We start from the raw sequence: 27,751 nt of genomic DNA, 5'->3' as shown, positions 1-27,751 counted from the left end.
TGGTATATTCGCACAATGGAATACTATGCTGCATTGAAAAACAAGGAACTCATGCATTATTATTCAAAATGGTTGACTCTGGAGAACATTATGCTGAGTGAAATATCCCAGTCACAAAAGGACAAATATTACATGATGCCACTGTTGTAGAATGGGACTAACCTCGGGGTTGGGGTGAGACTGAGTAAGATGGGTTCAATAATGTATATTGCACTGAAACAGAGGAGGGAGAAAACTGCTTAAAAGAGATATGTGACTAGGTATTTCTGTCATCACAGGAGTCTAGAGCGATGGCTCCATGGTGGAGGAGGGTTTGTAAAACAATGAAAGAATCTTTTCTTTTACTTTTCCATAATTTTTGGACTCATGTACTTATAACTTGTTAGTCAAATTTGTGTCTTCTAGGTTGCAACACCCCCATGATACATCTTCAAGGATATGAACATGTACGGCTAAGCACAATTAATAACAGTGCATCTAAACTCCAAAATCAATCTCCATAATAGTCTATGTGTTTCCTACTGCCAAAGGGGCCCTTTAGAGTAGTGAGAGACGATCTTCACCCTGAAACCCACAGCGTCCCTTTTCAGCAGAAAGTAGCTAAGAGAATACGCCATCCCCTTTTCCTTATGAATCAGGGTGAAGTCTCTCTCAGGGAAGAGTGATAGGAATGGCAAAGGACACACTGACAAAGGAGATTAATCAGAACTGACTTTGACAAGCACTGTGGCAATTGGACAATTAAAACAGACATTCGGATGGCGGGGGAAGAAGAACAAACTGGGGAGGAGGGTAAGAGAGAATGGTGCAGCAATGAAGGAATGAAAACCCAAAATCCCTGTAAATGTTCATTAAAACTAATAAAATTTAATAATAAAAAAAAAGAATTCAAGATTTATATTTGACCTCTATCTTTAAGCAAAATCATTGATTATTTGTAATTATCTATTTAATGATTATGATTAAAGTACACAGCTGAATTTTAGTCACTCTTCCATATTCCTATGTTCAGCATTCATAATTGAAGATTAAAAGTATTCATGGGTTGTAGAGGGCAACTCCTCAAGGCTATGAGAGAATATAAGGTGTCAATTACACTGCATTAGATAATAAGTAATCCAGAAAAAAAATAAAATATACAAGAGTGTGTGCATTAATTGCATGCGAAAACTATGCTTTTTTATATAAGGTATTGGTGCATTCTTGATTTTGGTATTCTCAAGGCATCCTGGAACCAATCCTCTAGGGACACTTAAGGACAACTGTATTCAGCTGTGACCACCATTTTTTCCTTAGAATGTACGATATACAAATTTAATACACAAGCAATAAGGAAAACAAACATTTTTAAATACAACTTGTAGACCAAGACTGAAAAAAACACAGGATAACATACTTAACACTATAAAGGATTTAACTTTGTTTGAACCAGAATTATTTGCATTATAAAAGTAAATAACTTGAGGCACTATATCCTCACATATTTCCCCTGTCTCTATATTCACGAGAAACACATCAAAAACCTCAACATGAAAAAAGGAAAAGGAGGTGGTTAACTTAAATGTGAGAAACACTGTTACAATGCTACATTTAAAAAAAATCAGGGTTGAATCTACACAGGGCTCACCCAGGAGGCAAGTTTTCTCCTCCTAAAAACTGAGTAAGAGATCTTGCTCTTGTAGAGCAGCTGGTGGATTCAAACTGCCTGCCTTTGGGTTGGAAGCACAATTCCTTATCCACTAGGTCACCAGAGTTCTCCATATTTACACACTCAAATATATCCGAACAAGTTTCTTACCTGTTTGTCAATGTAGCTGGCATTGGATGTGTTGCATTAGGTGGTACAGTTGTATGGCTGAGGGGTGTAGGGTTCTGAGATATTGTGACAGGTGTCTGAATAACCCCATTTAAAGCTCCAACAATGCCATTGATTGCCAGTTGGTTACCTGGCAAAGCTCCAATTATTCCACCCACTCCAGGAACAGCAGGAATGGTGGATGTTACAGTCTGCATTCCACTAGCTAGTGCCCCCACTGTCACACCATTGACCTGTTGAACTCCACTAACTCCTGAGCCTTGCTGAGCTGGACTCTGCCCAGCAGGTGGTGGAGTAGAAAGAGCGGATGAACTGCTGGTGCTCTGTCCACTGGAGGGTAAATCCTAATGTAAGAGAAACAGAAACTTCACTTGTTAAGAACACAGAAAATGGTTTATTCAGTTTAAACCATTATGTAACATAATATTGTTCACAAGTAAAATGCATGAACGCAAGTGACTACAGCAAAATTACCTGATTTAACACAGGAAGAGAATTATCAGGTAAAAAGCTGTTTCCCAGGTGGGGGCTCTTACTGCTGTTTAAGGAATCAGTAGTAGGAGCTAGAAGAGTAAAAGAGACAAAACAAAACATGTTTACCTTGTTAAGTTACATTAAAGGTTTACTTAAAAATTTATGCTGAACATCTTAAATATTACGTCTTATACTCGAGAAAGCAATTCAAATGGGAAGTGTATATGGAAATTGAATATAAACCTTTATAAAGAAATCATTAAATAAATGTTACCATTGTGATATATAGCTGAAGAAATGAAAGCAATTTCCAGTAATAAATACTTTTATACTTACCAATCTGTGTTGAAAATGCATGTATTTGATGGGATGGACTGGGATTTGTGGTTATTGTTGGAAAAGGCACTGAAAGTTGTGCATTTAATAACTGAAGGCGTTCCTTTTTGGCAGTCAAGTTTTTAATCTGTTCCTCTAATCTTCTATTTTCAACTTGAAGTTGGTGTAATGATTTCAGCATTCCTAAAACTAACAAGCATTTGAAAGTTTTTAAGTGTGCCAAGTCCATACACAGGGCTAAACATTTAAAAAACATACTTTACAAAATAAAATAGAAAAACACGTAAATTCTATAAAAATATCCACACTCAAAGGAAATAATATTTTCATTAAAAAAATTGAAATTTATATGGTTTTTCATTAAATCATATTTAAAAGAGATAGTATCTCACACACACAAAAAAATCCTTTGCTTTACTAAAAAAAAAAGATTTTGCTACTTGCTTTTTTTAATCCAGTAATGCCACCAGACTTCTAGTAAAAATCCTCCAATTCCAGCTGCTAATCATGTTGATTCACATATCCCCCAGCAGGGAGCACTGTGTGAGCACTACAGCTGCTATTCTATTCCCAGATAAAGAGGCATCATCTGTAAATAGACTGTTATCATAGCCCATTCAACTCAAATACTGTCTCGGTTTCTACTCCTTTGACACCTCAAGACCTCTGAATGACCACTCAGGAGCTCTTATGCAAAAAAGGGACATGTAAAAAAATTCTGCATATTAAGAATCTGTATTTGTTTAATACGACCTCAGGGCCTTCCAAAGACAATTCTACTGGTTAAGAAACATGTTTATTTCTCAAGAATTTAAACTTTTATGTTTCCTCTTAAAAATTACACAAAGAAACCCTAAGTGTGTCCAAATGAGATGCAACAAAACAAAGCTAAACCTGTCCTCCAGCTATCCTGTTTAAAGGATTATCCTGGCATGAATTTCCTGACAATTAGCATTTTTGTCAGGGCACCATTCACGAAAATACCAATTCATGACATTTGGCTCATTAACAACAAGAAATTTAATAAAATATCCCAAAATGATGAAAATCATCTATTTCTCCCCCTGTCCATAATACACTTAATATCCAGCCACTTCTTTAGTTAACAACCATCTGTAATAATTTGCTTTTTGGCATTTTTACAAAGCTTGGTCTAATATGGAAAAATTATGATGATATTAAGTATGTATAACTAACAAATATATATACTAATTACATAAAGGTATATACGTAATTTATAATTACGTATTACGTGTTGTTATTATTTCTCTAAATTGAGGGAGAAAAAAAATCAACATGCTAGTTGACTGGTATTTCGATCACACACACACACACACACACACACACACACTCTCTCTCTCTCTCTCTCTCTCTCTCTCTCTCTCTCTCTCAATATGCCCACACTCTCCAGACGTGAGCTAGGTTTCTTCAAATAATTAAAAATACATAGCTCACATATTTTCATAAAAGGTAAAAACTGACGGGAACAAAAGAGAATGAAGATAGATATTATCATAATCAGTGTCACCAATATCATAATAACTAAACAATAATGTTAACCAGCTAACACACTAGTATTTTCTTTTAGTTCAGGAAATGCTATTTACATTTTTGTGTCATTTACTTCTCAAACCAATCCCCTAAGTATATTATTCCCATTACACATATACATATGAAAAACTAAAGGATATAAATTTAGCACTTTTCAGATGAAAAGTATTTTTCTGCATCCATCCACCTACCTGTCCATCTATTTACCTATCTTATTTAAAATGAAGAAAAAAGAACACTTACTGTCACTTGGAGTACCCTGTTCTAGTAAAAACTGCTGTCCTTCGCTCCACTGCCTCTCCAAAAGCTGTTCTATACTTGCTGCTACTGGAGGCAGATTTTCCAAACTGCTGCTGCCTGGTTGGTCATAACGAATTGGTAAGCTGCTTACTGGAGATCTGTTCAAAACAGTAATTCTCAAGTTAAAAAGAGGGAATTCCTTTTAAAGAAAGTGCAGTGAGGTTTCTTATCTTACACTGATGATCATTTTTTTTCTGTTTAAAGTTTCTAATACAAGTCTTCCTATATTCAAAGTTCCAAATTTATAAAACCACAGTTAGTAATCATTATACTTCTATCCTAAAATATAAAATAAAGGGATAGGTGCACTAAACCTGACAATTACAAACTACTAGAAAATATTAAAACACCGTAAATAATCCCTGAATTAGGTTTTAAAAGAATGTAGGAGAGTAGACAGGAAAGAATTCTACTATTCTGCCTTAGTAGTTAAAAGTATCAGAATAACACTGAGTCATTATAACTATGTAAAAGGTATTTTTGTTTACAATGAAGAAAATTTGAATAAAAATAAAAAACCTTTTTAACAACTTGAAAGCAGCAATTTATTATACACTTTTAAATCTTTTCTTTAACATTAAGTAACACTATTAAGATGAAGATAGTATTTTTATTTGAGCTATTTCATATATCCCGAAAATGTATACCTATATTTCAAATTATATTAGTCAATACTTCCAAAGTAAATACTGCATATATGAAGATGAACATGTATATGTTTTCTTAACCACGTTTTTCCAGAAGAGTAAAATCTGCCATAATGGCTCTCCAGTCTTCATAATTACATTAGTAGAAATGATCTGATCTTAATAACCTAGTAAGAAGTCAACAACTCAACACACTGCTGTTGAACTGGAACTGGCTCACAGTTGATTCCTGGATTTCTGAGGCTGTAAACTGCCCACTGTGCACCGTAGAAACTGCTAGTAGATTTGAACCACCAGAAAAGAACGGACTTTGGGCTAGCAGCACAACTATACCTATACACTATGCCACCAGAGCTTCCCATGAGACAACCTGGTTTATTCACTCTATTTTCATGTGAGAAAACAATTATGGAGCACAGGTGACTTATCCAAAGACATACTGAAGGTAAACAACAGAGTAATGCTACTACTTGTATTTTCTAATGAGTCTTTCATGCTCCTGCTCAAATTCAAGATGCTTCTCTACAAAAACTCTATTTAAAATTAACAAATTGGACATTTCCCCTCATATGTAAATATCACAAGCTATAGACAGGTGGGCTATCCCTCTCAAACAGAACATTATGACAGAATCATTTAGCCTATTATATATCAGAATGATTTTTAAAGAGTAGTTTATATACCAAAAATAATTTAGTACCATTTATTTTGTCAAATTGGAGCCCTGGGAGTGCTAGCTGAAAAGGCTGCAGATGGAAACCAATAGCTGCTGAGAAAAAAAGATGAATGTGGTAGTTTGCATCCATAAAGATCACACAGCCTATTCGTAAATTTAGGAATTTATGAATTCTTAGGAAACTCTCTGGAGCAGTCTTCTTCTGTTCCGCAAGGTGGCTATGAATAGTAACTGACTCAATGGAACACAATACTATTAAAATCTATTTAACAAATTAAAATAAGTGCACTAACAATACAGAGTTATCGTGAAAAATTTCTGAGTAATGTTGTATTTATGTTTTAAGTTTAAAAGACTTCATTAAATATAAGAACAAAATTCACTAAAACATCCTTCTTTGTAAGGAATAATATAAGACAGAATGTTTACTTTCTGCAGAAACAAAAAAAAAAAAAAGAAGTTCGTTTGTTTCTTCAGAAATTACATAGGAAAAAGGCACTTTACATCATCCATTAGAACAAAGTGCAATGTAAGAGGTTCTGTGAGCCACCTGCTACATTCACTACATTGTTCCTTAATAGATCAAAATTCAATTCATTGTCATTGAGTCAGAACCAACTCACAGCTGGCCTTCCAGTGGGTTTTCAGAGGCTGTAATCTACATGGGAGAAGACTTCCCATCTTTCTTCTGATAGAGCAGCTCGTAGATTCAAACCACCTGCTTTTGGGATATATATATAAGAACACTGCAAACCTTTTTCTTTTCCTTTTTTTTAAAAAATGTGAACTTTAAGGAAGCCGATCACCCAGCCACTTCTCCCCATGAAATAGCCAGTGAGTTCACATCACTGACCTTTTGGTTAGTACTTGAACACTTAAACACTGTGCTACCAGGGCTACTTTTACTATTCTTATGTTATGTTTAAGAAAGAGACTAAAAAATTAGAGGACAAGGAAAAAACAAACTTGAAGATGCTATATATATATTAAAAAGTAGAATAAAATTAATTTAAAGGTGGTGGAGGAGACAACAAATATCTCCCACTCAAATTTCTATTTTCTTCTAAAACCTGACAACAGTATTACTTCCTAATTGCCACCATGACCCTCTCTCAGAACAGAAGACTCAAGGCATCTCGGTTGTGCTGAGAAATTAAACCTTTTTGTATAAAGCTGGTTGAAAGTATGCTGCTAGCACAGAGTTCTATGAGCTTACAATGTATATAGGAATGAATGGTATCTGAATTCTTTCACATAATACACAAAATTGCTTCACACAATGCCAAACATCTGTTAGATTCTTAGTCACGTTAGTTATAACAGAGGGAGTTTTGAAGATCCACTACAAGAACTACACTTACTAAAAAAGATTGAGAGACTAAGAGGGTAAGTCTATTTCCCTTGATGGACCTAAACCTAGAATTCAAAGTTGAAAGCCTGATTCAATAGTTTTACAATACATTAAGATTATAATATGGTGAAAATTACATTTTAAAAAAATCTGTGCATTAATAGTGAAAAGAGCTATGGATACAAATGATAAACACAGGTAAGCCTTCAAATGGATTGGAAATCTTAAAAAAACACCAAAAACACAACACCTCAATTATAAAATATAATTAATATTCCAATATAGAATCCTTTTTCATGATTGTCTAGTCATTCCTCTTATCTACCAAATGCTTTTATAACCCACAAATGTGTACTCTATTTGATAAGAAATAAGTTTGCAGATCTCAAAATTATTCCTTTGCCTGTATTTTGCAGTGTAAATAAGCTTACCTTGGTGAGATACTTCCTCTGGGTGAGCTTCCCCTGCCAACAAGGCTGCGGTTATTGTCTCCAAGATCTTGATCTGCAGTGTAAATATTTCATAGCTGATAAAGTCACTCTCACTAGATAAAGAGGTTTTAAACTCTTGCTCTGATTCTTCCTTAAAATATACATTAAACCTTTGCCATGATCCTTGTGGTTACTATGAAAGAAGAAGTGCTAGTGTACCGCTAAGTTTAGAATTGCTGAACTGTGGCATGAAAGGCGTTGTCCCTGCATGTTTTCTTGTAGGTGTAGACCATAGATTATGTTCTATTCTTTCATTCCTTTCAATTTTACAGCACAGAAGTGTGGTTTGCATTTGCGTACCCTCCCCTCAGCCACTTTTAATTTCTATGGCTAAAGTAATGAATCACAGCTGTGGACAGCTAATCTGTATGCTTATCACAGCAAATCCTTATGCTTTGTATTTTTTAACACTTTGCATCCCATGACAAGTTGTAAAATACATAATGTAACACATAGTGCCACACACCAAGATGAAAATTACATATTTTGCACTGAGGTCTAAATTACATACACTGAACAAAGAAAGAAATGACAGAACACTAAATTTTAAAATGGATACATGAGCTGAAATATAGAATACTTAAAAATATACATATTTTTCATTTTTTTCAAATATTCTTAACTAATACTAAATATTCCTGCTTGCAAAGTACTGTTCCTTATTAAATCACCCTCTCTAGCTGCTTTCGAGGTTGTACTCTCAGATTTCTGAGTCAGGTGACCTCTGACCCTCAAAGGGTAAAGACATAAATGATCCATTCTTGGTAAACTGCTAGATTCATTCCCTTCCCCCAAATAGGCATGACTACTTTAACATGTCAACAAATCCTTAAGGATGAAATGAAACAAAGCAAATAGAGTGGATCGTAAAAAAGGTAAAGCTATAAAATGTCAAGTGGAAAAAAAAACCTTAGGATTACTATACACTTCATTTTTTAACAGAATTTTTTTTAACTAACTTTATTTAATGTAATTTAATGAATTATGCAAATAAATGTTTAGGCTATTCACAGGAAACCCAGTGTTAATGCTACTTTCTTACAAAGATCTGAAAAACTGCACACATCAATCACAAAAGTCACAGGAGACATTGTTACATTCCAGTCTGATGATAGTTCAGCGAAAACATTTACATTTCAGATAATTAAAAAAAAAAAGCCCAAAACAAAATCACTATTTTGTAGCACAGAATACTTTTTCCCAATGGTGGTGCTTTCAGAGCGATACATAGAAGGATGTTGATATAGCTAGCTGTATATACACACACACTGACAACACACTTTTAAAAACAAAACAACGAGCCAGTCTGGGGGGAAATGAGAGGACCACCATTTTAGTCATTTTTTTTTGAAAGCTTACCTGTTTGATTGTTTTCAGACTGAGCTATAAGAGTTGCCATTGATGAACTTGGGTTTAACCTATTGCCATACATATGAGATGGTGCTTGACTAAGAGAAGCTCCAGATAGGGTATTTGCCTAAATGAAACAGTTACAAAGATGAATGAGTTATATATGAAAATCTTACTGCTTCTTTTCCAAACAGATCTAGTAATTCACTATTCTTCCCAAACTAAAATTAAAAGCAAAACTTTATGAAAATCAGATTTCACTCTTGCTTTAATGCTGAAGTTTTAAAAATTTTTTAAATAAGTAAATTGGCACAAATTAACAAAAATTTTAAAAATAAGTAATTGGCACAAATTAACAGTTCCTGGTTTTATTATCAACATCTCTATCTAGTCAATACTGAAACCCAGTGGCATGTTAACCATGTGAGTAGAGAAGTAATTACTTAATCTTATTAAATCATTTACCAAATAAGGGCAGGTAGAAAACAGATGTCTTAACAAATTCTTCAGCCTCTTACATCCCAGGCTCACTAAGACAATCAAAAAGTCCAATTTACAGTTCTAGTATTTTAACTACATAATGTATATTTCTATTGCTTAACTCTGCCATTAGCAAAATCTGCACATTATTTTGTTACTTCCTATTCTGATAGACTTGGAAGCCTGCTTCTTTTTTGGTTTTGTTTTTATTTTAAAAGAAAGCAAACAGGCATCACAAGTATGTTTTCTATGCAATATAGGGCTCAACGAATCACAGCTTTGCCCTGACCCCATATAAGGCACTGTCTTTTTGGCAGAAAGCCAGCTCTACTAACTGAAGAGCTCATCCAAAGTTTGTAATTCATTCATGTTGCTAACCACAATTCTGAAGGCCTCTGCTGGGACTCATGCCAAACAAGTGAAAATGAACCCTTAAACAGATGAAGCTGAGGAGGCTGGCCAAAGTCTTACATAATCCAATGTAATAAAAATGCTGTCTTTGATGTGCATACTTTCTCTCACTTTCTAAGAATACTGTACTCTTAAAATGTGGCATTAAAAAAAAAAAGGTGGCATTTTGTAAGCACATCTCCTGTGCATCAGTTTTCTACAGAGTGCTACTACAAGTTTAAAATACTTTTTAGAATTAACAATCAAATTTAAAATAAACTTATTCTTCCTGAATGAAGTAAAACTTAAACTTTTATAAAAATAATTTTATAACAGCATAGCTATTTGAGACAAAATTCTTGACAATAATTTCAAAAAACTACAGAATTTATAAAAAAAAGTTGACTAACAGCAAAGCAGAACAAGTGGAGTATTCTGATATATATGACTGTATGTAAGAGACCAGGAAGACAGAGTAGTCACAATGGGCAAAATATTACAGAGAATAATTTGCATTTCTGAAAAGATTCATATCCTGACATGATATTTTGGCTACTACTTCATTTACTATTGGATGTTTGGTTATACACCATTAGCAGCAAGTCGGAAATGACTCACAGCTGACTCTCCAGTGGGTTTATAGATGCTATCAATCACATGGAAAGAGGTGACCATGTTTCTCCCATGGAGCAGATGATGGATTTGAACTGCCTTTGGGTTGGCAGCACAAGCCCTTACACTAGGCCACCAGACTCAACTTATTAACTATGAAAAATAGACTCCTACTTTTGTTTTTCCATTGTTTCAAAGGTGGTATTTCATACTTCGCCCTTAAATGCTTAAATTCTACCTATCAATTCCTGGGTATCATTTGTCCACTTATTAAAGATGTGTACAAAGTCAGTAAGATTATATTATAAAGTGTCACTTATTAAGTCAATTAGTACTCTAAGAAGGAAGTCATAACTTCAGTCTCCAATCACATTACATATTTAACATCTGTTTGACCATACATAAAAATAAAGCAAAAGGTAATAAGACATTTTTTACCTCCCCGGAAATTAGTTATTTGGAAACATTAACTAAAAAAAATAACTTGGAACAGGGCAAATTCAGATAGTAAAAAAAGAGATGACATCAGTCCCTTGTTTTAAACTCTCAGGTACCTAATCACAAAATAGCTTTTCTCAGAGCCAATTTAATGCTATTCTAGACTCAGTTCTAAAAAGACCAACTAAGGAAATAACAAATGGGAAAAATAAGCAGCAATATTTTGAAACATTCAGCTCCATCTCCATATGAATACTTGGGCTCATGGCCTGGAGAAACGAGTCCTTAGACAAGGACATCATACTTGGAAGGGTGGAAGGTCAGTTCGGGAGAGGAAGACTCCAGATGAGACTGACTGACACCATAACTGGGACAACAGAATTAGGTGTGTCAGAGAGATAGGGCAGGGTTCAGAGCTCTTGTACAAAGGGTTGCTATGAGTAGTGGGAAATTCAATGGCACATAACAACAATAATTAATACGTTTATCTAGAGAAGAAATTTTCACGATATGGAGAATCATTAATTCTATAAGGGAATGGGGATGGGGTTGTCAGAGAATGAGATAGAGAACCTAAACTAATTTTAGCTCAAAAAGTCATTAATGTCATTTTAACTGAGTAACATGAACTATCAAAGACCGTCCAATCTCTGTCCATGATTGATCAATACTTTTAAAAGAATGCTAACAACAGTTAGTGCTAAGAATGCTTGCTATAAACCTTTCTGTTTTCATTTCAGGGCTAGGTAACCACCATGATTTTCAGAAAAATTTCTACAACTTAGTATAAAAAAGCTGGTTAAGTGGAAGCTGAGGAAAGAGACAATTTACTGAAGACAGCATAAACTAAGTCTATGGCATTTTGCATACTGAAAAATTAAAAAAAAAAATCTTTGCTGCCACTGATAACTGGAGGGGAGGAAGGAAGTAAACAAAATAAAACCACCTAGAAGTGATGAAATACAGAAGGTCCTGATAGCTTTTAAATAAAAGAAATCTGGCCACCATACACATTTATATTGGACATGGATTCTTAAAGTACACCTGAAAGCCAATATACCATAAGTCTACCTCTGGTATAGATGTTGTTATTGTGTACAATCGAGTTAGAACCAAATCACAGCTCATCTTCCAGTAGGTTTTCAGAGGCAATAACTCACATGGGAGGAGACTACCCAGCTTTCTGCTATGGAAGAACTTGTGGATTAGAACCACATGCCTTTGGCTGGCACCCCAATTCCTTATTACTAAATCACTAGAGCTCCTCTGGTATGTTGTTGTTAAATCATGAAGTCAGCTGGTAGATTAAAACTATGTGCTTTTAGTTTGGCAGCACAACTTATTACCACTAAGTCATCAGAGCGCCCTTCCTCTGGTATAAAGACTGGCAATTATTCTGGGAAAATAATACTTACTACATTTTCATTTTCTCTTGTTCTGATAAGTAGCTGTCATGAACAGATATTCTTGGCTCTTGAACATACCATGGACTGACAAGAAAACAAATAGATCTGTTTTGGAGAGGGTGAAACCAAGTCTCTCCTTGGAGGCTAAGATTTTGAAGCTCCGCTTCATGTACTTTGGGCACATGGCTAGGAGAAACCAGTCCTTGGAGAAGGACATCATGCTTGAAGTGTGGTGGGACAATGCAGGAAAGGGAGACCCCGGATGAGATGGATTGATACAGTAACTGGAGTAATGGGGGTTGGTCCGTCAGAGTTAGTGCAATTGGAAAGGGTACACAAAGTCGCTATACATCACAGGCAGACAACAACAATAACATACTATGGCAGGCCTGGAAGCAGGAGTGGCATCCACTTCCTAAATAACATGTCTCTGGAAACTCTATGAACCTTGATAAATGTTGATAGTTGTAGAGGGGCTTCAGGCCTTTTGTTCATAAGATCGCTATGAGTCATGCTTGACTCAAAGGCAATCAACAACAACTAACACTTTTAAGACTATTATTAGAGATGTTAACATTTGAGGCTGAGTATAGGTCATCCACAATGGATGCTAACTATATTCTTTTTGCAACTTCTCCATGCATTTAAAGATACCTGAAATAATAAAACATAATTACAAAACAAACAATAGAGCAGCCTATTGAATAAGTTAATTTTTCAAAATTATAAATTCATAGTACTAGTGGTATAGTCAAGAGAATTGTACTGTTAACCCAACGGCTCAAATCTATCAAAGCTCCACGGAAGATGGGCAACCTCCTCTTCCCCTACAATCTATAGCATCAGAAACCCCATAATCAGTGATGAGATTGTTCCAACAAAACAAAAATGAAACAGAGAGAAATTATCTTAAGAAACTTGTACATTTCCAGCAATAATAGCAAAGTTCAACAGCCCTACAAACAATAAATGCTGGGGAGGTTGTGGAGAAATTAGAACCCTTATTTACTGCGGTAGGAATATAAAATGCTGCAACCACTATGGAAGGTGGTTTTGCACTTTCTCAAAAAGTTGGAAATAGAAATACCATTGGATCCAGCAATGCCACTATTGGAACACACTTAAAGAAACCAGAGCCGCCTTCAAAACAGATATATGCATACCCATGTTTATTGTTTTCTTATTTACAACAGCAAAGAGATGGAAGCAACCCAAGTGCCGAACAAAAAAGGAATAGAAAAACTATGGTATATTTGTCCAGTAGAATACTATACAGCACTGAGAAACAATGAACTAGTAAAACATTCTGCAACATGGACGACCCTAGAGGATATTATGCTGAGTGAAATATCTGCACTACAAAAGGACAGATACTGCACAGCACCACTGTTATAAAGCACATCTGACGTGGGGAATTGGAAGGAAAATAAGATAAGAGTGGATAAATAATGAACACTGCACTGGAATAGATGAAGGAAAAAAACTATTTAAAAAGAAATAGGTGATTAGGCATTATATGTACGACAACAGCCCAGAATAAAAGGTACACTGCAAAGAGGACTGGGAGGAGGTAATTGTGCAACAATGAATGTTAAAATAAAAAAGTGAAAAGGGTGAAGAAGGAAAAGGGGGTAAAATGCGCAAAATGAATGAAAAATCTAACTTCTGTAAACTTTCCTTAAAATCACAAAATAAATGTATTAAAAAAAAAAAGAAACTTGTACTTTAAAATTCAGGATTAGGTATCTAAGAGAATCCTTCCCCCACCACATTAATAATTTATAAAAACTACTTCCATTCATGCAAGATGTTATATTACCTTTACTCTAAAACTCTGGCATTAAGAAAAGTATAATTATTCCATAGGATGGTGCCAAGACTGATAGATTAAAGATAATTAGTGCAGTACATCTAAGTCAACACAGTATATTCAGGTATCTGAGCTACAGAATATCCCACAGCAATTTAAGAATAGATTAACAAGGAAAAAAAAGAATAGATTAATAAGGTAAATATCTAGAAAGATATGCAAATCTCTACACTAAGGCAATATTCAAACTCAAAACAAAATGAAGTATTTTTAAGTACACTGACATACTTTAATAACATATTAACCATCTTAACATTACATTCCATCTTAAAAATCCCCTTATTGTTTGTAGTTAATCTACTTCGAATATCTGTTCTGACCTAAGATCCTTTATATTAACTCTAGCTGCAAAGTATCTTTACCAAACTCCTAAGCACTAGGCTCATCCTCAAGTTAGCTGCATATTGAAAAGAGTCAAGCCAAGTCTAACTACTGCTATCTAAAGATGAGACTCAAAAAAGACTGTTTTACAGATTCTTTCCTCTCTAAATGTTGATAAAAAGCTGGATAATAAAATGTAAAGAATAAAAATAGCTTTAAAAGAACAATACCTATGAAAATTTTACCTTTGGAAAGTACTTGAGGTAGATTTGATGTACCACACTTAATCATATTGCAACCGGTCACAGCAAGCTTTTTTTTTTAATCGAGTAATTACCCTGTCAATAAACACAACACTCCAAATGCTTTAGAATGTAGAGTCTCTTAAAATTTCCCAATTCTGACATGATTTAAAAATTCACTCTTCTAATAAGTCTTGTCAGACTAATCCTGATTTATACTTTTAGAAGACAAAACTTTATATCATCACCATCACCTTATCTGTCAAAAATCAAGCTGTACCACTTTTGGCAAATTAAAAAAAATCTCTTTGACTTCAATTTCTATCTATAAAATGGGAATAATAATAGCCACCTCAAGGAATATTGTAAGAATAATCTTTATGACATAAAGGACTTTTTAGAGTTTTTGGCACATGGTAATTGAGTATCAGCTGTTATTTCTTAAAAGTATTTTAATAATCCATTATTATTTCTCTTTTCTATTAATTCATTAGTGATAATAGGCAGTATTTTTATCTATATAATCTGTGGTAAATCATACAGAAACATTACAAATGCAATATGTAAGAATTAAAATGTCTTTAATAACAATTTATATGCTTTTAAACTCTGTAAACATAATTTGAGGCTCTAGAAAAAGTTTCCAAGAAAAATATGAATGAACATTAGCAGGAACTAGAGAACAAGAGAAAGTTTCATATGTTCTCTATCCAGTTTCAGACTTTACACTATGAAACCTATTCTGATAACAGACTCTATTTCTGTGTCTGCTACCACCAGTGAAGCTTTAATACTCAGCATGTGATGAGAGATGAAACCATGTGTGAACAACTTTCAGGTCCCATGAGTAGGCTGACTGTTGAAGCTGTCAGGTTCAATTGCATCATTCCACATTATTCAATGCCCCAAACTGCTCCCTAATTGTTAGGATCTTAACATATTCAAAACCATTGTTTGGGCTAATGCTGAAATGTGCCACAAGTGAGTTTCCATAAAGTACTGGAAAGGATTAAAGAGTAGTTAAACTATCACTGAACACTCATAATTGGACATCAGAACTATAGAACAATCAGTTTTGAGTAAGTTCTTGATAAATTAGTATCTAATAAATTTCTTATGGGGGTGAGGGGTGGTAAGGGGAAGACCAGAGGAACTTTAGAAATGGCAAATACCTTAATCTAACCCACAACTAAAATGCATATCTATGCACTGGCATTGAATTAGGTATTTCTGTGGAAAACTTCAATACTATTTACAATACAGGGAGTCCTTCTGGATAATTCTTTTCCTTATACTTAATCATACTTTTCTATAACAGGTGGAATTAATAATGTCTTATGCTACTTGTATTATCAGTGTGATGATAACCATTGCTTTATGATCTACAAAAAGCAGACAATCACGTTTGAACTGCATTACATAAAGGAGGTATTTAAAGTATTTCCATTTTATCATGAAAAAAAAAAATGAAAGACTTCCCCAACGTCACATTAAGGAGTAGCAGAGTTCCTGAAACCCAGGTCTTCTAATCCACAGTTTTACTATTTTACATTGTGTCACATAAATGCATATAGTAAACTTCCTAACAAAGTTTTTCAAAGTTAACTCTTTACATAAGGGAACACAATTTGGAAGTCCAATTTTATGGTAAATCAATAAACTAGACGGCTAACTCAAGAGTCAGATTGCTTTAGTTGTAAATGTTTAAGTCATGTGACCTTGTGCTATTCCTTTGCCATTATCTATAATAAGTGATGTTACAAATCACTCATAAGTATTTTGTTTGGGATATTAATTTCCTTAAAAGTATAAACTGATAAAATTATAAACTCTTATAAATGGATATAAAACTTTCATTTTGTCAACTATAAACATTACTGCTTAGGAAGCAGAACCATATTCTTGAACAGAATGTATGTTGATATTACTGGATATCATCTGAAAAGACACCAAAGAAAATAACTCTACCAAACACACATATAGAGACCCCAAAGTCATCCTCACAGAACACAAAATATCCAAAGGTGAATGAAATAAAAGTCTCAAATCTGGAAAACCCTAATTTGTAAAATGTGGCTTAAAAATACTAATGATCGGTACTTAATAAGAAGCACATAAATAAATATTAGAACTTTCATCATTTGAAGGATTCTTAATATCCTTACGTATAATAGTAACATGAAGTAAACAAGGAACTATGATTATTTACATGAAGGCTGTATCAGAAAGAAAAAAACCAAAAGCCTACATCTAATGGAATACAATAATTTTTCATTACATTTAGTCCTAAATTTTTCTAAGACATTCTTCAAATGAAAGCACTTGCATCTTCTCCTAGAATAAATACTTAAGTAAAGAAATGGGAAATACAGTGGGATGTGAAATGCAGCTTGAAAAATAAATAGCATTCCTACAGATTATACTTCTAAATAAGGGGAAAATGCATCATTAAAAATCACATGCATGGTAGCTTTAACTTCCAATCATCTTACGCAACTACAACTACAGCTATATTATGGATCTATTAAGAAAGAGAACTCTGATGGCTTCATGTTTAGGGGTTGGGCTGCCAATCCAAAGGCAAACAGTTCAAATCCATCAGCTGCTCTGCAGAAGAAAGATGGAAGATCTACTGCCTCTGAAAACCCTCTAGAGGGTCAGCTATGAGTTGGTTCTGACTTAATGATATATAACAACAATAGATCATAAAATAATTTTTCTATAGATACCTGTGAAAGAAAAATTACTCTAAAACAAATATAAAATATAGCAAAGTATTTAACACTAGAGAATAAAAAAGTGAGTTATCAAACAGTTTTTCATAATCTTATTTGAATTCTCAAATTGAGGCTGCTCAGCACTGGATTCCACATTCACATACACAGTTTACCAAGTTCTTTTTCTTCACCCTCTCCTTTAAAGGCAGAAATAAAGCAATTCTTGGTTATTAATTTTGATTAGTTATTCCCTACCCTACTTCTCTGATCAGTTCCCAGAAAACAATTCTGAAGATAGCAAGACAAGATCTGTTATATAACCAAGAGAAATCAAGAAGAACTTCTGAATTTTTAAGTATCAAGTCTGTTGCCTGAAAAATCACTAATTTTATTGTTTTTTGGGGGAAAGGCAAGGAGTGAAAGTGGGAGAGAGAGAAAAAATCATTCCCATTTAACATTGTTAACTTGATTAATATTTATAGTATTTATTAATGAGGGTCTTAATAATTAGGAAAATATTTCTATCATTCCTTTTAAAGATCAATAATTAAAATGTATCTATTAATCTTAAATCATTGTGAAAGGACTAGGATGCGACTAACAAGCAAGGTCTATGTGAAAGTTGCATCAGAAATAAACTCTATCATTCTGAAAAGATTACTTATTACTAAATACATCCCAATTTTCAAGAATCCTATTAAAACATTGTTTCATCTATGTATTTTTATGTCCTTTCTCTTACAGTGCCCAGAAAAATTTCACATTTTTCACATTTAACACCATTACTATTGTCTCAGACAGCTAAATTGAAGTACTTCTGCACTCAGTTCAACTGAGAGGTTAACCTGCCTCAGTTGCCTGGAGACTGATGGTTGCTACAGCAGCACCAGATAAGCCAAGCTAAATAAGCTTCCGCTTGAAGGCAGAATGCATTTACTGTTAAGACAGAAACATGGATGTAGCTGTCTCAGCATGTAGTATTTGACGTTAACTGGATGATGATCATATTTATAAGAGACCCATCTTACTGAAACATGGAAAGGGGATAAACAGTAAAGATTTTAATTGGACTGGATCCTGGATTACTTGCAACTATGATTTCTTTGTTCTTTAGTTGAGTCACATGTTAAGTAGAATTTTCCCTCTGGCTATGAATTTCTCTTCACTACTATTTCCCCAAACCAATCCCTAAACCTATGAACATAAAATGAATGAGAAGAAATGAGATTTTGCTTAATTCACAGCCTGGTTTTAACCATAGAATAATTAAAACAGACTTAATAACGAAAGGAATATGTAAATTTAAAATGTTAATAATGTAAAACTTTGACCAAGAATATAAAGCTATCAACAGCATATGGTTGTACTTAATTAAAATCAATAAAACTATTTAAAAGAACCATTTTACTCACTTATCCTTTCACTCTAACTTCCAGCTCTTGTTACTTACAACTATCTCACTATTCTAGTGAAATAAGCTAAAGAAAAACCGTCCCAAACCAATCAACCTCTTTAGAGTTTCAAAAGATTGAAAGAGAAATTTTAATTGTCTAATTAATTGTCGTGTTATTGATGTGTACCACAGAATCAGAACAGACCCACAGCTGACCCTCCAGCGGGTTTTCCAAGGCAATTAATTGCACAGAGGGAGATTGCCCATTCTTCTCCTGCATAATTATATCATTAATTTTCTGTCTTGAACTATCCTTTTTTGGCCATTCTAATATTTGATTTAATGCTGTGCTTTGATGCATGTTATGTTGCTGTTATGTGCCGTCGAGTTATTTGCGACTCATAGCGAACCTATGTATAACAGCCCTAAACCCTACTCTATCCTGTGCCAATCGCACTGCCTCTGACACACCCATCCCGAATACCCCAGTCACTGAATCAATCCATCTCACAGAGGGTCTTCCCCTCTTGTACCATCCCTCCACCCTTCAAAGCATGATGTCCCTCTCCAAGGACCTGTTCCTCCTTGCAACATGCCCAAAGTATGTCAGACAATGCCCCAGAATCCTTGCCTCCAAGGATTAGCCTGGTTTAACCCTCTCCAGGATGAATCTGTCTGTTTTCTTGGCAGTCCAGGGTACATTCAATACTCTTCTCAAGCACCACAGCTCAAAGCTATCACTTCTCCTTCTGTCTTCCATAGTCATTGTCCAACTCTCTGATGCATTAACAAGTGATTGCAAAGACCATGGTCTGTATCAGGTGCACCTTAGTCTCCAGAGAGACACCCTTGCTCTTGAGTACTTTAGAGAGGTCCCTAACCACAGATTTTCCTGTCACAATATGTTTTTTGATTTCCTGACTGCTGGTGCCAAGAGTGTTGACCAGGAGCCGAACAAATTGAAGCTGTGAACAATTTCAATCTCTTCGCCATCCATCCTGATGCTACCAATTGGTCCAGTGGTGAGAATTTTTGTCTTCTTGATATTGAGCCTCAGTCCATACTGAAGGCTGCAGTCCTTGACCCTCTGTAGCAAGTGCATGAGGTCCTCCTCAGTTTCAGCAAGCAGGGTTGTGTCATCTGCATAACGCAGATTGTTAATAGATCTTCCACCAATCCTGATGCCACATTTCTCCTCATAGAGCCCAGCCTCCTGGATAATCTGCTCTGCATACAGGTTGAAAAGGTATGGAGACAGGACACATCCCTGGCATACACCCTTCCCAATGTTGAACCATGCAGTGTTACCCTGCTCTGTTCTGACAAGTGCCTCTTCGTCCAAGTATAGGTTTCGCATTAGCACGATTAAATGTTCTGGGATTCCCAAAGCAGGGGGAGGGCAATACACACACCACCACTTTAAAATCCAAAGAATGTAAACTAGGGACACACAAAATTCAAGTTTATAGAAATTTCCTGAAAACTACTTATGGAGTTCTCTTGGCCTAGTGAATAAAGAATATACTGCTAACCTAACCCAAAGGCACATGCTTTGAATTTGCCAGCTACTACTCCGCAGGTCAGAGAAGGGCAATCTCCTTCGATGTGATTTACTTCATCTGAAAACAATCTGGAGAGTCAGCTATGACTTACTTCCAACTCAAAGGTACATAAAAACAAGTCTAATATTAAGTCACAAATCTGCAGTGAAGGAAAGAGGCAAACAACCGCAAAATCTACATATATCTTATTTACCAGAAAGTAGAATATTTACAACTATTTGTTGTTCATCATCAAGAAGAAACCACGTCGTATTTAAAGATATCATTCCCTTTTTATATTATTTTTGAAATCTAGACTGCTGATGTCCATTTATTATTGTGTACTTTTAATTATAAAGTGAATTTTTTAAACCATTAATTAAAAACTGGTTCACAACTTCATGAGCCCTACTTTTTAAAAGAAATTAAAAATAAATACAGCCACACCCATTACTATTTACTATATTTGATATTACTAGTATATACATTTTTTTCTATTTTTTATTTATTTTTTTACAGAGGTTTTGGATTTCCATTCATTCATTGCCGCAATTTTCTCCCTTCCCACCCCTCCCCACCAGCTCGTCTCCCCCTCCGGAGAGAAAAAAAAAAGAAAAAAAATTCCTTCATTAGTATACAATTCCCACGTCCCTTCCCCCCACCCCCGTACACTTCTCTATGCAACCTTAATTCTGGATTCCTGTGCTAACCATAGTACTCAATCATATATCACTTCTAATCTGTTCTTTCCCTCATCTGCTTCAATACAATATACATAATTTATCCAGTTTTTTCTGTCATACCCCCACCCTGATGACAGACCCATTCTACAACAGTGGCACCATGCAGTATTTGTCCCTTTGTGACGGAGATATTTCACTCAGCATACTGTCCTCCAGGGTCACCCACTTTGAATAATATTGCATGAGTTCCTTGTTTTTCAATGCTGCGTAGTATTCCATTGTGTGGATATACTACAGTTTCTCTATCCATTCGTTTGTTGATGGGCCCTTAGGATGCTTCCAACTCTTTGCTATTGTAAACAAAGCTGCAATAAACATGGGTGTGCATATATCTGCTTGGATGGCAGACATGGTCTCTCTGGGGTATATTCCCAGTAATGGGATTCCTGGGTCAAATGGTATCTCTATTTGCAATTTTTTGAGAAAGCGCCACACCGCCGTCCACAATGGTTGCACCATCTTACATTCCCACCAACAGTGAATAAGAGTTCCAGTTTCTCCACATCCTCGCCAGCATTTGTTGCTTGCTGTTCTATTTTGCTATTCTTACTGGGGTGAGATGATATCTCATAGTTGTTTTGATTTGCATCTCTCTTAGAGCTAGGGACTTTGAACATTTCTTCATGTGCTTATTGGCCATCTGAATGTCTTCTTCGGTGAAGTGTCTGTTCATATCCTGTGCCCATTTTCTATTGGATTATTTACCTTTATTTTATTGTGGTGTTCAAGAAAAACAATACCCTTCACAATAGCTAATCGCAAGATTAATTAAATACTTGGGAGTAAATATAATCAGAAGCACAAAGGACCTATTCATAGAAAATTACAAAACATTACTACAAGAAACAAAAAGAGATCTGGAGAAGTGGAAGAATATCCCTTGCTCATGGATAGGAAGACTCAATATTGTGAAAATGGCAATACTACCAAAGGCAATTTATACGTTCAATGCAATCCCAATACAAATACCATTCTTCAAGGAGATGGAAAAGGTAATCTCTAGCTTCATTTGGAATGGAAAGAAGCCCCGAATAAGCAAAGCACTCCTTAAAAATAGAAAAAATGTAGGAGGCATCTCTCTCCCTGATTTCAAATCCTACTACACTGCCGTGGTGGTTAAGACAGCATGGTACTGGTACAATGACAGACACATAGATCAATGGAATAGAATTGAGAATCCATTAATCAGCCCATCTACCTATGGTCAACTGATTTTTGACAAGGAGAAGAAATCAGTTAAGTGGGGAAATGACAGCCTTTTTAACAAATGGTGCTGGCAAAATTGGAAAGCTGTATGCAGAAGACTACAACAAGATCCACACCTCACTCCACATACAAAAACCAACTCAAGGTGGATCATGGACTTAGGACTGAAACCAAGGACTATAAACTTCATTCAAGAAAAGCTTGGAAGAACTTTAGTGGTCCTAATCCACAACATAAACAATCTTCCAAGCTTCTTGTAAAACCTACAACCAGGAGACGCTAAAATAGATGAATGGGACCTTCTAAGAATCAAATCCCTATGCACATCCAAAAACTTCTCCAATAGAGTAAAAAGGGAAGCCACAGACTGGGAAAAAATATTTGGTAATGACATGTCAGATAAGGGACTTATATCCGGAATTTATAAAATAGTACATATATTTAATATATTTACCCATTACTAACTATATTCGGGAAAAATTATAAAAACTAGGAAAAGAATGAGGTTTTTTTTCATAGATTCATTTGGAACTCACATATCTCATACATGTCATGTCAAAATATCTAGTATTTTTAACCAACAAGCCAATTCAAATTGAGGTGTTTCATGAACTCCATTAATAATCCCTATGCCATTTACTTTGACCAAATCAAACTTATTTTTAAAAGTAACAATGATGACATCAACATCATGTATATTTCTGCTGTGTATACATTTTTAACAAAATTTTGAAAAACAAAGACAACAAACTCATCTACTCAAGTTACTTCATTATAATAATTTACCTGAGTTGTAGCCACAGCAGTAGTTGCAGATGATGTGGCTAAGGGAGAAAGAGCGCCCACTTGTTGCAAGTGACCAGAAGATTGCTGAGGTAAATGAGAACTGGAGACAGGAGTACTAGACCCTGAACCAGACACTACATTTGGAAAAGAAACTGCTACATCATTGCTGTTATAAATACCTGCAAGAAAAGAAACTTTGTTTAAGTATTTTATAACTTAGTAGTGAAATGTTACAGATGCATTATATTTAGGCTATTAATTACGATATTCACATTTTTCTATTTTCCCTATTGTACAATTATGAATTTCATCATTGGTGGTAAAAACATACAAAGAAGTAAATGAATGAGCATTGGCTTTTCATAATATAATTATCCTAAAAATAACACAAATATTTTAATATAGAAAAAAATGCCTTTTAATAAGCAAGGATCTCATTAAGTAGAGCTTGGAGAGAGAGGAGTTTGCAGGGATAATGAAAGGTTAAAACAAGACAATGAAACAAAGAGTGGAATAAAATTTACCAGAAATCATAATTCAAAAGGTCTACAGTGGATATTAACTAGTTTGAAAAGGATATTCAGGAAACAATGCAGAAAATAAAGTAGCACTGAACTACACTTAATGTAGGGAGATTAATAAACAGGTTGATATATCACTGGTAGAACACAATTGTCCATTATACAAATAAAGAAAACAGATGGGTTTTAGAAATATCAAGGAGAAAATATACACAGGATTTTAGGACTGACTGAATAAAGTACAGCAGTAGTCTCAGGAGTGAAATATAAAGACGATATGGCCTGCTAAGTGGTAGTTCTATTGACATCAAGGTTCATTGGATATAAAACAAGAAAGGAGAATTTTCAGTGATACTTAGGAGGGTAAAAGTAAAAAGAAAAAGGGAAGCCAAGTAACATTCATTCTTAAAATGAAGATGGAAGGAGAAAAAGAGCAAAAACGAAGGTGGAACAAAAGAACCATTGGAAAGGGTAACGGAGTTGCCTTAAGATGGGCAGTCTCCTTACAAGATGTGCAGGTGATGATTATTATGTGCCATCAAGATAAAACAGACTCACAGCTGATCCCTCAGCAGGTTTCCAGACGGTGAGCTATTGGGTTCTATTAAGTACAGGCCAAGGATGGTTTACTAATTACAATACACAGGGTAGGCACAAGAATTATTATCTGGCCCACTGTGTATATAGTGAAGAGAACCTGTGTATATAGTGAAGAGAACCTAACTTTAAAACAGAGAAAGCTCTTGGGAGAATAAGGGGGGGGGGGGGAAGCCCAAGAATTTTATAACAGGAAGAACCAGGAAATAATGAAGCTAAGGGGGCTGTAGTAAAAACACTTGTGATAAAACAACCTTAGAAGGTTAAGGTAATTGGTAATTTATACTAATGATGCAATTTAGTGTATTTTAAACAAAATAAATACTGTTGTTATGTACCAATGAATTACCTGCAACTCATACCAACTCTATATAAAACAGCTGTGAACCCTGCCCTATCCTGAGCCAGTCTCACCGACACACCTACCCCTATTTCCCCAGTTATCCTGTCGATCCATGTCTTCCGGGCTTTTCTTCTCCTGCACTGTCCCTCTACCCTTCCAAGCATTATGTCCTTCTCCAAGGACAAGTCTCTTCTGGCCACATACCCAAATTAAGTGCCTCAAAATCTTGGCCTCCAAGGAGAAACTTGGTTTCACCCTCTCCATGACAGAACAATTTGCTCTCCTGGAGGTCATTGGTATATCCAATACTCTCTTCCACAACTCAAAGGCATTGGTTCTTCTTCCATTATCCTTAGTTATTGTCCAGCTCTCTGATGCATAGCAAGTAACTGTGAAGACCAAGGCCTGGATTGGGCACCTTATACCCTAGACTGACATTGTGGCTCATCAGTACTCTAAAGAGAGGTCCCTGACAGACTTTCCCAGAGCAATTTGTCTTTCTGTTTCCTGACTGCTGGTACCTAGAGTGTTCATTGTGGAACCAAGTTAAGTTCAAATTGTTACCAACCTCAATCTCTCCTCCATCTATAATGGTGCTGCCAACTGGTCCAATATTCAGAATCTTTGATGTTGAGCTTTGATCACTATTGAAGACTATAGTCCTCAACCTTCTACAGCAAACTTCAGGTCCTCCCTCAGTTTAGCCAAGTAAGGCTGCACCATCTGCATCTTTAAAGTTGTCTATTAGTCTTACTTTTATCCTGATGCCACACTCTTCGTCCTAAAGAATTTATGCATATGGATGGAAAAGGTATGGGGACAACATGCATCCCTGAAAGGAGCCAATGACAACACCGGGATGTATGGCAGCCACTGACAACGTCACGACATAAAGGAACATGCAGCGCAATGCACGGGAGCACAGTGGGAATTTGGGGATGGGTGGGGAGGTCCAGCTTTTTGGCTGGATCGCATAGAACCCCTTAAAGTAAATTAGAAGGGAGCAAGACAGGTGGAGCTCGTTCTCAAAGGGAAAACCAAGGCTTGCTGGTTTTCCAATCAAATCTCCACTCTTTGCCTTATGTCTTAGAGAGGTGCCACAAAAAGCAGGATCGTCAGCAATACTAAAGAGAACAGAAAAATAGAAACAAAACCTTACCTCTCAATAATCAAACTGACTGTGAATGGTTTAAAGGCACCACTGAAGAAAAAAGGAGTAGCAGACTGGATTAAAAAAAAAATCCATCAATATGCTATCTACAAGAAACCCACCTGAAAATGAAGATAAAGACTAGAAATAAAAGGGAGGACAAAATATACCAAGCAAATGGCAACCAGAAATAGAAGGAGTAGCAATATTAATCTCTGATGAAACAGATTTCAATGTAGAAACCATCACAAAGGACAAGGAAGGTATGATTAAAGGGTCAAAAGAATAAGAGGACATAACAATAATATATATGTATGTATGCATCATTTAAGACCTGCCAATATATAAAACAAGCATTAACAAAACTGAAAAAGGAAATAGACAACATCAGTATAGTACTCAGAGACTCCAATACACCACTCTCAAAAAGAGCTAGAACTTTGAGAAAGAAACTCAAGACGATGAAGAAGTAATTCATACTATAAACCAACTCGATCTCACAGATATAGGCTAATGCACCCCAAAAAAGCACAGTATACCTTCTTCTCTAAAGTGGATGGAACATCCTCCAGAATAGATAACATTTTTGGTCACAAGGCAAACATCAACAAGTTCAAAAACACAGGAAAATATACATCTTCTCACACCACAAAGCTACAAAATTAGAAACTGATAAAAAGAGGATAAAGGAGAAAAATTTATGCAGTTGGAAGCTAAACTACACCTTAACTGAACATGAGTGTGCATCCTAGAAGAAACAGAAAATGAAATGAAAAGGTTTCTTGAAACAAATGAACATGAAAACACAACTTAACAAAAACCTCTGGAAAATAGCCAAGCCGCAATCAGCGGTAAATTTATAACACTAAGCAAACACATCAACCACAGAAGAAAAAGAAAATGACCATTGACTCTAACCCAACGTCTCCAACAAACTGAAAAAGAACAGTAAGAAAACGTAATACCCTCTAAATAAACCTGAGATTATAAAAATTAGGAAAGAAAGGAATGAAATAGAAAGCCGAAAAGCCATGGAAACCATCAACAAAACAAGGAGTCAATTCTTTGAAAAGGTCAATAAAATGGGGGGGGGGACCCACAACAAAAAAACCACTAGCTAAACTAACAAGAAAAGAAGGAAGAGACACAAATAATCCAAGTAAGAGATGAAAAGGGCAATGTCACAAGGGAACCAACTAAAATTAAAAGGGTAACAATGAAATATTATGAAAACTATTGTTAAACAAATATGAAAACCTGGAGGGAATGGAAAAATACTTAGAAAATCACAAACAATCTAAACTGACAAAAACCGAAATGGAACACCTGGACAGACTCATTACAAGAAGAAACTGAAAAGGTAATAAATTCTAGTCCAAAAAAGCCCTGGAACAGATGATTTCACAAGTGAATTTTATCAAGCATTCCAAGAAAAACTGTCACAATCTCTACATAAACTATTTCAGAAAATAGAAAAAGATGGAATTCTCCAGATTTATTCTATGAAGCAAACATATCCTTGATACTAAAAGCCAGGTAAAGATACTACCATAATAGAAAACTATAGCCCGAAATCTCTCATGAACACAGAAGCAAAAATCCTGAATGAAATCCTGGCCAATAAAATCCAATACATATAAAAAAAAATTATAATTCACCATGACCAAATGGGATTCATAACAACTGTGCAAGGATGGTTCAAAAAAAGAAAAACAATGTATGTACTTCATCACATCAAAAAAGCAAAGAACAAGAACCATATGATCCTATCAATATTGATGCAGAAAAGGCCTTTGACAAAATCCAACACCCTTTCCTGATTAAAACACTCAACAAGATAGGAATAGAAAGGAATTTTTTCAACATAGTAAAAAAGCATATACACAATCCAGAGAGCCAACACTCTTCCCAATGGAGAGAGATTAAAAGGTATTCCCAATGAGAAAAGGATCTAGGCAAGAATGCCCACTATCACCTCTCCTATTCAATATTGTATTGGAAGT

At 35.2% G+C, this 27,751-nt stretch overlaps 1 protein-coding gene across 1 annotated transcript in view; it reads right to left on the bottom strand.

The window, feature by feature from the left end:
* MLLT10 (myeloid/lymphoid or mixed-lineage leukemia (trithorax homolog, Drosophila); translocated to, 10) overlaps positions 1–27,751 on the bottom strand; it is a 318,731-nt gene that overhangs the window by 12,776 nt on the left and 278,204 nt on the right. The window contains exons 14-20 of the mRNA XM_006887056.1: positions 23,138–23,316; positions 9,002–9,119; positions 7,583–7,655; positions 4,421–4,575; positions 2,627–2,815; positions 2,291–2,379; positions 1,799–2,160 (exon numbers count right to left, since the gene is read on the bottom strand). Of these exons, the coding sequence (XP_006887118.1) occupies positions 1,799–2,160; positions 2,291–2,379; positions 2,627–2,815; positions 4,421–4,575; positions 7,583–7,655; positions 9,002–9,119; positions 23,138–23,316 (1,165 nt within the window). The remainder of the gene's footprint in view (positions 1–1,798; positions 2,161–2,290; positions 2,380–2,626; positions 2,816–4,420; positions 4,576–7,582; positions 7,656–9,001; positions 9,120–23,137; positions 23,317–27,751) is intronic.

This window comes from Elephantulus edwardii, unplaced genomic scaffold (genome assembly GCF_000299155.1).
Source record: "Elephantulus edwardii isolate Elephantulus edwardi_28Jun2011 unplaced genomic scaffold, EleEdw1.0 scaffold00054, whole genome shotgun sequence".
Classification (NCBI taxonomy): domain Eukaryota; kingdom Metazoa; phylum Chordata; class Mammalia; order Macroscelidea; family Macroscelididae; genus Elephantulus; species Elephantulus edwardii.
This window is presented reverse-complemented; position numbering and strand designations above follow the sequence as displayed.